This window comes from Microtus pennsylvanicus, chromosome 2, assembly GCF_037038515.1.
Source record: "Microtus pennsylvanicus isolate mMicPen1 chromosome 2, mMicPen1.hap1, whole genome shotgun sequence".
NCBI classification, from domain to species: Eukaryota; Metazoa; Chordata; class Mammalia; order Rodentia; family Cricetidae; genus Microtus; species Microtus pennsylvanicus.
The window spans coordinates 126740517-126756379 of NC_134580.1; the positions used below are offsets into that span (position 1 = coordinate 126740517).

The window sequence follows — 15863 nt, forward strand, 5'->3', positions numbered from 1 at the left end:
TTCAACTCAGTTCTTCATGTTTGCAAGACAAGCATTTCCCTGACAAAGTTATCTCCCTAGGCAGTGGTGTTCATCTGATGGGCTGGGTCCTTCAACCTGAGCCTCCAAGACAAGTCCTTGGTACAGAAACTGCCCATCTGAGCCTAGGAAGGTCCCATCCACATGAGGCTGTTGTGAAGGTTATGGGTTCCATTGGGGCATGGTCCTGCAGCCACTCATAGGCCACCTACTGTTGTGGGAGAGCTTGCCAGGTCACTACTCACTTTCGTTTTTAAAGAAATTTGTTTTAGGGGCTGGCGGGATGGCTCAGTGGTGAAGAGCACAGACTGCTCTTCCAGAGGACCGGGGTTCAATTCCCAGCAACCACATGGCAGCTTGCAGCTGTCTGTAACTCCAGTTCCAGAGAATCTGACATCATTATACCAATGCACATGAAATTAGGTTAAATAAAGTTAAAAAAAAAAGAAATTTGTCTTATACAGATAACTTTTCCTTTAAGATCTACAATGGCAATACTTCAGCAAGGGCGCTGGAGAGATGGCTCAGAGGTTAAGAGCCATGGCTGTTCTTCTAGAGGTCCTGAGTTCAATTCCCAGCAACCATGTGGTGGCTCATAATCATCTATAATGAGTCTGGTGCCCTCTTCTGGCCTGCATGGATAAATGCAGACAGAACAATGTATATATAATAAATAAATTTAAAAAAATATTTCAGCAAGGGACTTTGCAATGATTTACTGAAATTTTAATCTGGCACATTTTTATTTTTAGGAAAAAAATAAATACTTGAAGGAAAACTTTATGTTTAAACATCTATTTCAATGTGTTCACTGTTAAATTTAAATACTGCTTTAATGCCTTGCTTTAATTCAGAAGTCCTGGTTTAAAGACTGAAAAAAGAATTATACGGGCAAAAATGTACTATTAATCTTTTAAAATTCTTTAATTCTGTACCAGTGAGAAGACTGTTCCTTTTATAATGAGTATTTTCATTATCTACTTGCTCACTGTGCAAGCCTGACAAACTAATTTGATCGCTGGAGTGTGTGTTAAAAAAGATAAATGTGATTGCAGGCATCTAAAATCCCAATACCCCTGTATTATGTAAGAAAGGAGACACTTTCTTAGAAACCAACCGTAAGTCTCCCGAATCCCACTGCAGTGAGTCCCGCAGGGGTCCCTACATCTGTCTTTCTGCTCACTCGGTCACAATACTCACTTTTCATCATTTGCGAATTTAATTCCACTGCTTGTAATGGGGTCGAGGAAGAACCAGTCAAAGCCAGGGAAGTATCGATATATCTGAACACAAGACAAGACGGAGAGCGTTTTTCAGAAGGATTAATATAGCTGCGCAGACGTAAGAGCCCAGGGTTCTGGCAGTTTAGGTTCAGGGAGTTAGGGGGGTGTGCAGTTTCTTTACATTCATTCCCAAAGTTGTTTTAGCTTTGTAGGTGGGGACAGGAGACTCATATGCCGGCCCCAACGATCAGATGGGGCCTCTACACCTCAGGTACAACAAGAATCCTGCTTAGAAACCAAACTCCCCACAGACAAAAGAGCAGTATCCACCAAGGAAATAGGGATCAAAGGCTGGCTTCCTCCCAAGATGTCAGAAAATATGCAGTAGCAATGATATGAGAGGAAATAAAGGGGTGCTCTGCTGCAGGTGGTAGCATGAGGTCATGTCAAGAGGCAGAATCCAGAACACACACTGGTCACGAGCTGAAGTGGGAAGGGGAGAGCAGGCCAGAAGAAGGATGGATCCCACCTGATGAGGGAAAGGTGGGACTGGACTAGCCTGCCCTAGAGTCCCTAGCATGGATTACCTATGCTTTCCTCTGAGACATTGCTGGGAAGTCCAACTCTCCTGTGCACCAAGCTTGGGTTCCAATCATCCTCTAGTACCCAAAGTATAGGCTCCACTCAAGAAGAGAGAGTCTGCAGCCTTCTACAGCACCAGTGGACAGTGAAGCCACATGGGTACTAGGTATACAATAAGGCCACAGGGCAAGGCCTCCTGTAGTACCAGTATCCCTGGCTAAAAGCTATCCCCCTTCTCTGGCAGCTCTACAATCAGGTCAGGGCCTAGAACTGGGAATTCTTTAGTAATGTCAAACTAAACTATTTTCATTATCTACTTGATCTTACTCTCACAGCAATTACGTCAATAATGAAATGTACTTGCCACTGAAAATGGATGACTCTTTGCCTCTTCACGGATATTTGTGAATGGAGACTCCAATATGAGGGCATCTGGCGGCGTCTCTAGATAAGAAAACACAGAGAGCCGATAGTGGGTAAGAAGTGATAGAGCCAGTGGGGTTGAGTGTCTGGGAAGCTTAGACAGGACAGGGAGCCCAGGTACTCCCAGGCCTCCCACCACCATCAGTCCCAGCCTCCACGGGGCCCGGACGACTTTTGAGGATCCTGTTGGGAGGGTAGGTTGGGTAAACCCTGAGCACACCTGGAGCCCCACCCTTGATGGTCAGCTCATGCCATCACTGTGCTGCCTGCCAGTTAGAACTTGCTTGGTAAGAATGTGTAGCAGAGGCTAGACCATTAACATGAACAAGGTGCCCAGCCACGGTGCCTGGCTCTCTCACCTCTCTCACAGAGGCGCCGGACCAGATTTGTTGCCACTCTGGGAAGAGAAAACAGAGTTCAGCTGAATGATAATGAAAATGCTTTTAAATAAGACTGCACAGATCCTGGAAAGTGCCCAGAGAAACAACCTGAAGCTAACTTGGGGCTGGAGTAAGGGGAGAAACAAGGCGAGTCATCAGTTGACCCTTCTTAAAAGGTGACAACGGCCACCCTCCTGTCCTCAGGCATGTGAACTCTCTCCAGGAAGTCTCCCACAGGTTTCCCTGTCCCCTCCCTTCAGCTGGCGTGGGTGACAAGTGCTACTGTCATGTAACTTCCTGCTGTCTTAGGATAACACTTGGCAGATACTATGCAGACTGCCACAGAGATGGCCAGTATCCTTCCATGGCATATTCTCCCTCCAGTGTGCCTGCAGGGAAAGGTATCAGGAAGGTTGAGGACCAAGGCTCTTTTAAGAACACCTGGGACCTTGCTGAGCAGAATCCAGGTTGCCCATAGATCTTCTTGATCCTCCTTGCTAAGCTGAACCTGGCAAAGTGACAATGCTGCTCCAAACATCTCCACATAGCGTTCTTGGACTCAATGGCTGGTAAGCACACACTAATTCATACCTGACACCGTCTAGGTGTCCTATGGGCATTCTGAAGAAGCTCTGGGGGACAAGAGCTTCCTGCAACACTGGCTGCCATCTCCGCTGCCCATATTGGTCCTAAGGCACTTCTGAATTGAGGAATAGCTATAGAAATCCAGCCTCTCTTTAGTCTCTCAAGGTACTTCACTCCCTTACCCTCTACCACAGGGCCAGGAACCGAGACTGTAAGAATGGATGATGCCATAGGCTCAGAGGCATCGGGCTTCAGAAGTCACAAATTATTCCTGCCTTCACCAAGTCTTCCTCCTGCCTGAAAGCACTTACCCAGTGCCCAGTGAATGGCCCCAAATATACACAGGGTTGTCACCACTTCTTGCTTTGATCCAGTCAAAAACATGGAGTGCATCATATGTCATGCCTCGCTCCGATGGTGTTCCCACTGAGTCACCCCAACCTGAGAAAGAATGTCAAAGGCAGCCTGTGAATAGAAGCAGCCACAACAGAAGCTGCCATGTAAGCATCTGCAGTCCCACATCTGTGCCCTCATTTCCGCTCCAGCTTTGGTGGCAGGGAGACAGGCAGGGGGGGCTTGGAAGTGTACCTGTCCTACTTCTGCTGGCTGACACACCAGAGGCTCCTGTCGCTCTACATGCACATCAGACTGGTAACCAACAGAAGAAAGGCAGCAAAGTGCACACCAGAACCTCAAACACATGCCTTGCTAGTGCCTGCCCACAGGTGTGAACATCCTCCAGGCTAGTTCTTTCTCTACTCTATTGACTGGCCAGCACTGAAGCTCATGACGACCAGGAGAATGCAGTGCCCCTAAGAGAGCCCAGGCTGCCCAGGGCCCACAGAAGGACTAGGTCAGAGAAGAGGAAGTGGTGGAACTGCAGAGAGGCAGGGAGGTTGGAGATTCCCCTCCTGAGGGAACTCTGACCTCCTCAGTCTCCGGCATAGATCAAGCACAATTGCCTTTCCAGTAGCTCAGCACTGAGTCATCATCACACGATCTGCATATACCACAAGGCTCAGAAATGCATTCTGCTGTGTGAGCAAACCCCACAATTATCACTTCAGTCCTCCAACCCCAGGAAGAAGAACTGAGGAGGGACTTGAGTAAGAGCTTAGGATATCATATGGGAGACAAGAAGAGAGAGACGGAGTAACAGAAAATAGGAGCAGAGTCAGAGACAGACTAGAGTGGTCCCACAGCACACAGACAGGCAGAGACTCGGCCTGGAAAGAGATGCCTGGATAACTTTTCTAGATAGACTACAGGAAGAGAACACAGAAGGAAGGAGGTGTTCTTTTCATCACCCTAGGGTCTCAGCACACATGAGGAAGAATGTTTCTAAAAAACCAAACAGCATGGAGAAGGAAGAAGACAGGAAAAGGAGCGGGGCTTTTCAGTTCTTCAGTAAATTTTTCTGAGCCCAGAACATTCATCCTTGTTTTGTTTTGTTTTGAGACAGGGTTTCTCTGTCTGGAATTGTTGCTGTTGATGTGGGAGGGTCTTCTGTTTTGTGTTGATTTCTTTGGTTAATAAAGAAACTGCCTTGGCCATTTGATAGGCCAGCCCTTAGGTGGGTGGAGTAGACAGAACAGAATGCTGGGAAGAAGGGAAGTGGGGCAGATGCCATGAAGCCAGCCACCAGGTCAGACATGCTGAATCTTTCCATGTAAGCCACCACCTTGTGGTGCTACACAGATTATTAGAAATGGGTTAATCAAGATGTGAGAGTTAGCCAGTAAGAGGCTGGAGCTAATGGGCCAGGCAGTGTTTAAATGAACATAGTTTGTGTGTTGTTATTTCGGGGCATAAGCAGCCGGGAGCCAGGCGGCAGGAACGCAGCCCGATGCTCCATCTACTTGCTGTCCTGGAATTCCCTCTATAGACCAGGAGGCCTTGAACTCAAGATCTGCCAAGTGCTGGGATTAAAGGTGTGTGCCACCACTTCCTGGCTCAGAACATTCATCCTGACGGAACTTTCTTTATGGAAAGCTATCACTGTAGTCAGCAGAACAGTGACTCCTGGAGAAGCCCACATCTTAACAGAGTTTGTAAACACATGACCCTCATGCCAGGAGTTAAGCTGCAGAAAGAAAGCCACTAGTGGGCTATGACATTATCACTTTAAGAGTTTTTATTACTAAAGAGGAAGGAAAGGGGGGAGGGTGCACAGACCTGTCTGAAAGAAACATGGCGAAAGAGAGCATGGGTGGGCATGTCCGCCTTTAAAGGCATCTCAGCGCATGCGTATAGGGGCTTATGTAGTCACAGCACACATATGTATAGATTATGTGGCCATACTGCACATGCACATAGATTACGAAGGGCATAAGGCCCTGGGGTGACTAGGCAATTTGTCTGAATGCTGATGGTGCATGTGCAGCTGTGGAACCCCAGAAATGCTAGCACATCGAGTGACTAAGCATTTTGTCTGAATGCTGTCTGCCATGGGATCCCAGATATGATGGAAATGACAACAGGCCAACCTTGAGATAGGGCAATACTGGATCATCTGGGAAAGCCCAATTATTCATAAACATTTTAATAACAGAAAGAGAGGTCAAATGCCAAGGTTCAGACAGCCATGAGCCAAAGAGTGTGCTGGCCTGTAACATGAGGGCCTGCTTTAGGCTGGTATCTTAAAGGCTATTGGCTGAAGGAGCGGAAGGAGCTCCCGCAGCACTGGCCTCTGCAGCTAGGAAAGGCAAGGGATAGGGCCTCTCCAGAAGTCACTAAAGAACAAAGCCCACAGACACTTTAATTCTATTACAGGGGCGAAAGATTTTAGATTTCTGATCTCCATAACTACAAGATAATAAATTTGTCTTGTTTTAAGATATGCTGCTTGTAGAAATTTTTACATCAACACAAGAAAACTAACATAAGTCCCACTTGCAGGTGGCAGTGGCTTCCACCCCTTCCCAGTCCCTTAGCCCGAGGACATGTGAGTAACTGCCCTCTTCCAGAAGAGTAAACAAGCTAGCTAAGCAGCCTTTGTCCCTTGAGCTCTCCAAGTAGCGACTCTGTGGGGGAAATAGTCCTTTAAAACAGCTGCCCACTGTTAAAAAAGTATCTCTGCTGCTCATTAATCAGAATGCTTGTAATACACACAGTGGCAGCCCTGACTAAATACAAAAAGAAAGAAGCAAGGCCATCAAGACAGAGGAATCAGTCTGTTCTCAGTGAACCGTTTTCCAGTTTTCATCATTTCACCAAGACTAGCTCTGTTATTAAGCTAGTGTCTAATGTCCAGAGCAGGGAAAATCCTGAGTCCAGTAAGGAGAAAAGACAGTATTTTCTGTATTTAAATGCTACTACCAGGACACTGACAGTACAGTCAGCCCCCAGAAGCTACAGCAAGATCCCTGCTACCCTTCTGCCCACTGACAGCACAGCCCTACAGGCCCAGCGTTACACAAACAAGATGCCTGCCTGGCTTCCAAGCTTCCAAGCTCTCTCTCAAGTCTGTCCATCATGTGTAATCAGAAGTGAGGGCATGCCTGGATACATTCTTTTGTTTGTTTTGTTTTTTTTTAAATATAATTTTTTTTTGTTTTTTTGTTTTTTCTTTTTCGAGACAGGGTTTCTCTGTGGTTTTGGAGCCTGTCCTGGAACTAGCTCTGTAGATCAGGCTGGTCTCGAACTCACAGAGATCCACCTGCCTCTGCCTCCCAAGTGCTGGGATTAAAGGCGTGCGCCACCACCGCCCGGCCTTGTTTTGGTTTTTTTGACGGATACATTAAAAAAGAACCTCACCTCTGTAATCGAAGGTGACCACATGGTAACCAAGGGAACTCAGCACCTGTGAAGTGGAAGACATCCATCATTGGCAACATGACTTGGACTGAGCAGCTTGCTACCTGCTAACCCCATCCAGAGCTCTGTCCTGAGTCTTACATACAGTGGGAGCTTAACAGACTGCTGACATATAACTCTTGCCTGGGCCTGTTGCTGTAGAATGTAGAACTTCCTCTGGCTGAACAACATAGGAAGGATGCCTTTTCTGCTGCTGCTTAGACGGCCAAGTGGCCAGCTCCTACAGTTCCCAGGATGTTTCGCAATACAGGGCAGCAGAGCTCTCAGATACTGTCAGCAGGCCTGAGGCAGTCAGCATGTTGGTGGACCCCAGAGACTTCGTTTGAGGATCCTCACTGCAACCTAGTATTTCTCTGATTTTGGTGAATTTTTCTATTATTTTTAAAAATTCCTACAGATTAATTAGTTGTCGTTGTCCATTCTTATTAAGATCATTGCTCAAGTGCAGTGTCCAATACACTGGCTAGGGTATACCTAGAACAATGAAAGAGACTCCACATCACCACTGTCACCTCGAGCCACTTAGCATTCCACCTTCAGGGAGACATGGTACTGTCCTAGGCAGCCTGGTGACTCCTGCCCTCTCCTAGCCTACACTCAAAGCCTTGTGGGCCTGGACAAGGAGATTCTTTTCTACTACAGAAACATCAAGGGAACTGCTAACTTCTCAGTCACTTACCTTTCCTGCCTGATCCAACTGACTCAAGGGAATAAAAACTTCCCACTACCCAGATCGAAATAGGCCCACATATCTGTGTACATTCTCTTCTGCCCTATTAGATACAAACAGCTCTCTAAGGAGAGGAGGGCATGTATGGTGGGCCAACCATGCTGTACCAAGATTCCAAGACCCAAGATCAAGAACAAAACCACAGGGCTGGTGGGATGGCTCAATGGGTAAAGAGACCTGCTGCAGAGCCCGATAATTTGAGTTTGATACCCAAGATTCACATGGTGCAAGGAAAGAAACAACTCTCCCAAGCTGTCCTCTGACTTCCTCTGATTTGAACTGTGGTGCATGCACGCATGCATGCACATGCATACAAATAAAAAAACAAAACTATAAAAATGAAAGGAATTCTATGTCATGCCTACGGCATGAACATTTACTTGCAGGACCTACTATCAAGCCTGTATGGAACTTGGCTCAAATCCCACCTGCCTTTATACACCCTACACCCCAGGGGTGATCCTGCAATAAGCTCCCACAGCACTTCTGTGTTTGAGAAACACATCATGAAAAACAATGGCAAATGCTTTTCATCTCATTAGCAAGCGCATGTAATGTATTGGTTCTGGAACCCACCCCAGAAGCAGCACAATGGAAGAACCATGGGAGAACTGGCCAGGCATCACCTTCAGCAAGTCCATGAATGGTGACTTTTCAGAGTGGCTAGTTCAAGTGACCCCTTCTATTCCAGCGTCCTGTAGCTAACAGCACTGCTCCTTTGGGCCATCAGGACTCACCTTGTACAGCTCCACACGGTGGTCGCCTCCTCTGCAGCATGAAAAGGAAGCAAACAGAAGTGGTGTTAGTGCCCCTGCTCAAGGTAAGGCACAAGATGGCCCTCAAGAGTCTGGATGTCAGAGCTAGAGAAATGGTTCAGTAGTAAAGAATGCTTACTGTTCTTGCAGAGGACCTGGGTTGTTCCCAATACCCACATTAGGCAGCTTAAATTTTTTGTAACTACAGTTCCAAGGGATTGGACGCCCTCTGCCATCTGCCAACAGTGGGCACCTGCATGTACATAGTGCACATAAACTCATGCAGACACACATACATATATATATTTTTAAAATTTTAAATCTGAAATCCCAAACCCCATTTCAAAGAAGGATCTACGGTAGATACATGACTCTTTGGATCCCCCTAAGTGGTATCAAACTTCTCTCCAACATCTTAGGGATATTTCTTAATTCTCATGTGTACTTTAATTTTTCAGTAGGAATGCATATTTACTCCCCAGATTCAAGAAAACACCCTGCCTGCCTGTGCCACTCAGCCCTCCCCAGCTTCCTAGGGTCAGGGCTACCTATGTGTATGGAAGTTGTGTCCCAAGGAATTTGTCCATATACCTTCCTATTTCAACTCTCATTTCCTATCTAGACCCCCAATCATGGGAGCTCCTTTCTGCCTGCTGCTTCATCAGGCTACACTAATATTTCTGCACACACATGTGCCATACACACATATGGCAATATACCTAGACACAGGTGAATGAGTCCTGGACCCAGCTGCTGGCCCTTCATCAGGAGGCCCTTGCCTCTCATCATAAGTGTATGGAATGGCTTGTTCCCCTAGCAGACAAGAGTCCTATCGAGCATTTCTTATTCCTTTCTTCATCCTTCAAACCTATTTTTCTTTTATAATGAGCAGTGAGTCCATTGCAGGTATGTGGTGAGTGGGAATGCCACTGCAGGGACACATGAATGAGTTAGAGGAGAGAAACCAATACATTGCAGCACAAAAATGAAAAGAAATGTGTTCAAGACCAGAAGGAAATCCTGCCAGATGTTTTTAGTTCTCTTTGGAAGATAGATTCCCTAAAACCCCCAAATTCCCTCCATTGACTAAAAAAAGAAAGCGGGACCGAGAGCTCAGAAAGTTATACCTTTGGGAGACTTCAGTGCTATGATTGGGGAGGGAGGGATAGCTGGAGAAGAGGCCCAGAGGTGAGCCAAAGCCTTTGAGAAATGAGGGTGTAGGAAGAACTAGACAGAATGCAGGCACTATAGGCAGTCTCTGGGAGTAGGAAGGCACAGTCACCATATTTCTTTCAGACATAGTTACAGAAAAGCTTTGTTCTTTTCATTTAACACATGACTACCAGAAACATGTGTCACAGCCAACTATATTTTTTTTTCATTTATGGAAGTATGCAACAAGAGCTGTTTATAGCTCCTTGGTCTTTCAAAAGCAGAAGAGAAACCTACTGCAGCTTGTCCCCAACAAAGCAACTGTAAACTGCAGAGCAGGGTGAGTCAGTAGCCAAACATTCTGCTCTTGGCACAGAACCCAACCTCGTGGGCTGGGCTTCTGGGTTCTTTCTACAATGCCCTCTGCATTGCTGCATGGCACATAACTACCCAGGACTGCCTTCCCCACAGAAAGACCCATACATTGTTCTTCCTGCTGTTTCTGCCTATAAAAAGTTTACCTCGCAGCTACCCTCACACTGCCCTGCTGGTGAAGGGCCTGCCTCCCTTCTGGCTTCTTCAGATTCTCTCACAGGCAACCCAAAGAAGCATAGAAAAAGGGACCCTAGAATTTTCAAACAATGATTTCCTTAGAAAAATGTACCTCCCCATCTCCTCTACCCCCTTTGAACAACATGCTGTGGTGTAAAAAACACATGAGCTTTTTAGGTGGGAGAGCATCTGCCTGCCTGAAGTCCAAGGCATCAAACGCACTCATGAGAAGCATCTGGATAAACCAGAAAGGCCCAAATGCACAGTGTACTTTTTCAACAGCCCATTAGGACACACTGCCATTGCTTGTGTCAAGACTGCTAGCAGACAGCTCACCCACACAGGCAGTCCAGGACATGCCCATGCAGGCTCAGCCTTCAGCTTCCCCTCTGGCCACTTTTAAATACTGTTTCTCTTTTAGAGATGGGAAAAGAAGAAGAAAAGGAGGAAGAGGAAGAGGAGGAGGAGGAGGAGGAGGAGGAGGAGGAGGAGGAGGAGGAGGAGGAGGAGAAGGAGGAGGAGGAGGAGGAGAAGTGGTGAGCCTCTTCCTACATCTGTGAAGCCCTAGTCTACACCCTGGCGCTCTCTCACTGGTAAGACAGACTTGCTTGCCACTCTTCAGACCAGGGGTGACAAACACAGAAAGGTGAAAGGGAGCTAGCATTTTCCTCAAGGTGTACTGAAGCCACCAACAAGGGTCATCACCACCCCTTCTTTGAATGACTACCACTTCCTTAAAGAGAAGCCTGGCTTCCTAAATCATACACTAGCAGACACAGTGCCCTTTGATCCAAAGCAGGAGGAAAGAACACACTATGGCTGGAGGAGCTGAGTCTCTCTGGCAGAGGCACATTCCCCCCTCCACCTGATTCAAATTCAACTTCCAAAGTTGTCTGATGCTCCACACTATCTCCCAGGGGCCTCTGGGTAGAGACCCATTGGTCCTCAGCACATTGGGGTGTCTCTAGATTCTCCCAGCTCCAAAAGAACTTTACCTTCCTTTGTTCTGGAAAAGTTTCCCTTGCATGTAGCAGGTCAGTAAACCTGATTGTGTAGACCACAGGCCCACTTCAGATAGTCTAAGTTAAAACATTTCCAGCCTAAGAAGGAGCCAGGTGCTACACGGAGGTCACACCACATGTGTGGGCTTACCTGGTGCCTGCATTCCCATGCAGGTATAGAATGATGGGGTGGTTAGAAGCCAAAGCATCCTCATACCACATCTGGTCCTTCCCTTGGGCATTTTTCCACCAGATGGAGGGGATAGTGTGCCTAGAGACAGAAGTAGAGAAGGACGCAAAGTCAGATGCCCCTTTGGCATAGACAGTAGCACTTACATGAAGGTCTGTGGAAACAGAAAGCAGCAGGGCTCCTATCTATATACAAGTGGACAAGCAGGTGGGTAACATATTATCTCATTCTCCAAATAAGTAACTAGAACTGTAAGCTGCAAGGTCGCTGCTGATAGCCTTAGAGAGAGCAAAAGAACCTCTTGTTGGTCAAACAGCTTGTTCTGATGGCCTTTATCTAGAGATGAGAGACATAGATCATGCATTAACTAGAACATCCTAGATAGAACCTTCCTGCATTCTAGAGCCACAAATACATGGGCAAATTCATCATTAGCCAGGCTGACCCAGGATCTTAGATACTCTTATTCTATTTGGCCAAATTCTCCTTCAGAGATAATACAAAGGACAAAATGAATACTGATAATCACTGGGAAGGGTCTAAATTGATTATCTACTTTTCCTCTAAAATTCTTAGCCAAATTCATTCTAGACACCAATGACATAAATCTTTAAAAAATCAAGTAGCCAAGTTTGTCCTCTCTCTCGCCCCCTTTTATCTTTCCCGCCCCCATATTTTTTCCCCAGCTTCTCTATCTCAGTTTTTTCAAGATAGGGTTTCCCTGTGTAGCCTGGCTGTCCTTGAACTCAGAGATCTGTCTTCCTCTGCCTCCCAAATGCTGAGACTAAAGGAGTGCACCACCACTGCCTGGCTATTTTCTCATTTTAATGCATCTCTTTTGTTTATTCATGAGGATCATGTTTTTGTGTTTCTAGCCACTATAATTATCACTCTCATACAATCACAATACCAGATACTTGAGAGGCTGAGCAAAAAGATTGCTAGATTCTAGGAGTTTTCAGCCAGCTTAGGCAATATATAGCATTGATGGAGTAGTGGGGGAAAGATGGCAGCCTATTTTAGACATCTGGAGCTGATATTCTTCTGACAGAAGCCAGACTACCTCATTTCGGATCTCTTGGCAGAGATCCAGTGAACACACCTCCAACATGTCGGCAGAGGGTAGCTGACACTGAGCTGGTAGCTGAGAATGGTGCTTGGGTTGCATTCAGGCCTTTGCAGAAGCTGGGGTGGGGGATCTGAAAAGACGTAGTGAGGGCAGTCGAGAGTGGAGTCTGTTGCTTCTCAAGGCCCAAGGTTATGGAATGGTCTAGGTGGACAGACAGCAGCTGTCTACTACCTCGAGATTTGCATAGCCATCACTCTAACTCTTGTGGGAACTTAACAATGTACAAAGGGGCTGTCAATGCTTTCTGCCTAAGTACCACCATTATACTCCTCTTGCACAGGACAGAACCTTGATCCTGGTTAAGGGGCCAATCATTCTACCCTCACACAGCTCTGGACAAAGCAGGTCAGATTCTTCAAAGTCCCAAAAGCACACACGGGTCAGCTACTGCTCAATTAAATAAAAAAAGAAAATGGCAAAAAGACTCTACTCCCAGTGTCCTCTGCTGAGAACAAGAGCCTCCCTTCTTGTTCTCCCTTCTTTACCACAGACTGTCAATGGAAGCATCTGAAGTCCCTCATCCACACTGGCAGCCTGCTCACTGGTTCATTTGCAAACATCTCACATACATGGTGGGTCTCTAAGGCTGCAGAAAGAGACTTTATGGAACTGAGAAACAGACCCGGCTAAGATAAAGGGGCAGTTAGTTATTCTGAGCTGCTTCTGAGAGAAAAAAAGAAACGCTGATGCAGTTCTGGTCAATCTTGACCCAGTTGTTTAGGGATCATCACTTACACAAAAAGCCATTAGAATATATCCCAAGGAAACCACAGAGAAGTCACAGGGCTTATGTCCAGTGTAAATTTATGGAGAAAAGTAGACATCCTTCCTACAGGCAGGAGGCATTCACTTCTCTGAAGAGCTACACTCAAGTCTGTATTTCTGATTGTGTGCTTACATTCCTTTTTTTTTCTCTAGATTGTTTGGTTTAAAAAAAAAAACTTGGAAATAAGACTCTAAAAACAATGTGGTTACAAAGCCTTTGCTGTTTCAAGGACCTCAGGAGAGAGTTTGGTGCCATCTCACTCTGCACCACTGAGATCAAATTTAGCTGAGTTCTTACCTTGGTCTTAAGGACAGATGAAGACAAAAACAAGCCCAGCACCACAAGCCTGGTGTCCCGGACACCACCTGACCTGAGCAGGACAGAACCCCGAGCCGATCAGAACAGCACCCTGAGCCTGGTGTCCACAGACCACCCAAGCTGAGCAGGGCCCTCATAGCTTCCTGAAGAGGCCAGAGAAGCTCGTGCCTCTACCCTGCAGGCTTGGCTGTAGGCACTTACCAGACTCCAATAGTCACATCATCCTCTGGCTGGAGGTAGTAATTGCAGGTATGATTCAAACCTTGATCCTGTGGTTTTTTCAAGTCAATGAAATAGGGGACCCTCACTGTAGGGGACAAAGAGATGAAGTCTGGGTTAGTGGGAGAGGATGGGCACACATGCTCACCTTTGTATTAACATGCCCTCTTGAGCACACACCACACACACCACTGCAATACATAACCACTACCCCCCCACACATACACAGAGACACACACGTTGACAAGCACACACCCCATCCCCACAGCATAGGAGAAACTCTGAAAAGGCACTAAGTGTTTTTCTATCAGGATTTTGCCACATGAGAGGCACACTTCAGGGAGGGGGTAAAGCTAAAACCTGAAATACAGCTTGAAAACACTGGAGTAAGGGCACAGCCTGAGTGGAGCCTGAAACCAGGACGGGTTGTTCAAGGGGAAGACGGAAGCAAGGGAAAGGACGGTCTTTAACAAGATAAGCTGGCACAAGATAGGGGAGACACAGAGGGGACAAGATCCTGCAGAGGGGCTCACCTAAGCCACAGCTGAAGGCTGAGATCAGGGTGGCTGGGAAACACTGGAAAGGGGCAATGGATAAGATGACAGGTACAAGAGGGAAGGAGGCACAGAGGTTCTCAAGTCTCTGTGACATCACTTAACCCAGAAAAGACATCAAAATGAATGAATACAAAACTCATCTGCAGTGAACTCAAGGCTACTATGCAGAGTCTTAGAGTACAGTCATCTCCCAGTAGGGCCCCAACTGGATAAACTAGGATGCCAAACTACGGGAGAGCATGGACACATCCGCTATGGGAAATGTGCAGGACAGGGCAGATAAGAGGGACACTGCCCTACTGTCACTGCAGATACAAGCTAAGGACATCAACAACTGTGACCACACCATGTGTGGCTGGGAGAGGGGATGCAGAGACACACACGCCAAGTGTGAGTGTGCAGAGGAACTTTATATTTTTTTCCTTACATATCACTGTACTTTACTGCAATGGCAAATATCTTTTGAAGAAAAAATTAATGGAAATATAAAAAACTTAAATGAAATTAAACCAAATTAAATTAAACCAAAAACATAAGCCCTAAAGTGTAATTTACCCTCGCCATGGGGGAGGAGCAACAAAGAGCAGGATGGTCCTGACTTCTGGGTCATCATGAGCTCTAGAAGGAATCCATTCACAGCTTTTTGGGAGGAGAAGAAGGTGGAGTTTCAAGACTAACTTCACATATCATCTGGCAGGTCTAACTCACTTCCTGAAATGCCTCTTGGCCTCAATGAACACTTGCTGAATAAATGAACCATCGGACTCATGAGGACACAGGATGCATGTGCTCCTTCTCCAGAAATTCCTCTGAGCATCTCCCCCAGGTCACATTAGGAGAGGAATTCCTCACATCACTACCTTCCTAATCCACATCTCCCTGAAGAAGCAGGCTGAAGTTTTAAATCTCCTCTTAAGTTTCTGTTAAATGCTGAATAACATCTTCCCCCAAACTCCTAGAACCCAAGACTCTGACCTCGCTTAGAAACCAGGTCTTTTCAGAGTAACAAAGCTTAACTGAGGTTTCCAGAATAACCTCTAACCCATCCTGTCCAACAGACTTCTAAAAGGGGAGACCACATAAAGACTGTACGTAGATGGGTAGAGGTTTCTACAAGCCAAGCCATACCAAAGACTGCAGGCCACTGGCAGCTGGTGAAACAGGCAGGAGGTGGTAGAGTGCTTCCCACTATGCACAAGGCCCTGGAGTTCCATCCCTATTACAGAATGAAGGGAGGCAGGAGAAGGAGGAGAGGGAGAAAGGATGGACTCTATCCAGGTGCCTCAGAGGGTGCAAACACTTTGATCTTAGACTTTTGGCCACTGAGACTGTGAGACAGCACTTTTGTCTTAAGCCACCCAATCTGAAGACCTGTCAAGAAAATGGACAGTCATACTAAAGCATTCAGATTTTATTGTGCCAGTGGTGTTACTGGAGACTTGGAAGTTGTCTGGCATGGAAGCAATA

General features: G+C 46.4%; 1 protein-coding gene across 1 annotated transcript in view; it reads right to left on the reverse strand.

Annotated features, from left to right (window-relative positions):
- Positions 1-15863, reverse strand: part of Abhd12 (abhydrolase domain containing 12, lysophospholipase) — a 63395-nt gene that overhangs the window by 3765 nt on the left and 43767 nt on the right. The window contains exons 3-10 of the mRNA XM_075962442.1: positions 13822-13927; positions 11369-11488; positions 8495-8525; positions 6968-7013; positions 3523-3652; positions 2606-2643; positions 2188-2267; positions 1219-1301 (exon numbers count right to left, since the gene is read on the reverse strand). Of these exons, the coding sequence (XP_075818557.1) occupies positions 1219-1301; positions 2188-2267; positions 2606-2643; positions 3523-3652; positions 6968-7013; positions 8495-8525; positions 11369-11488; positions 13822-13927 (634 nt within the window). The remainder of the gene's footprint in view (positions 1-1218; positions 1302-2187; positions 2268-2605; positions 2644-3522; positions 3653-6967; positions 7014-8494; positions 8526-11368; positions 11489-13821; positions 13928-15863) is intronic.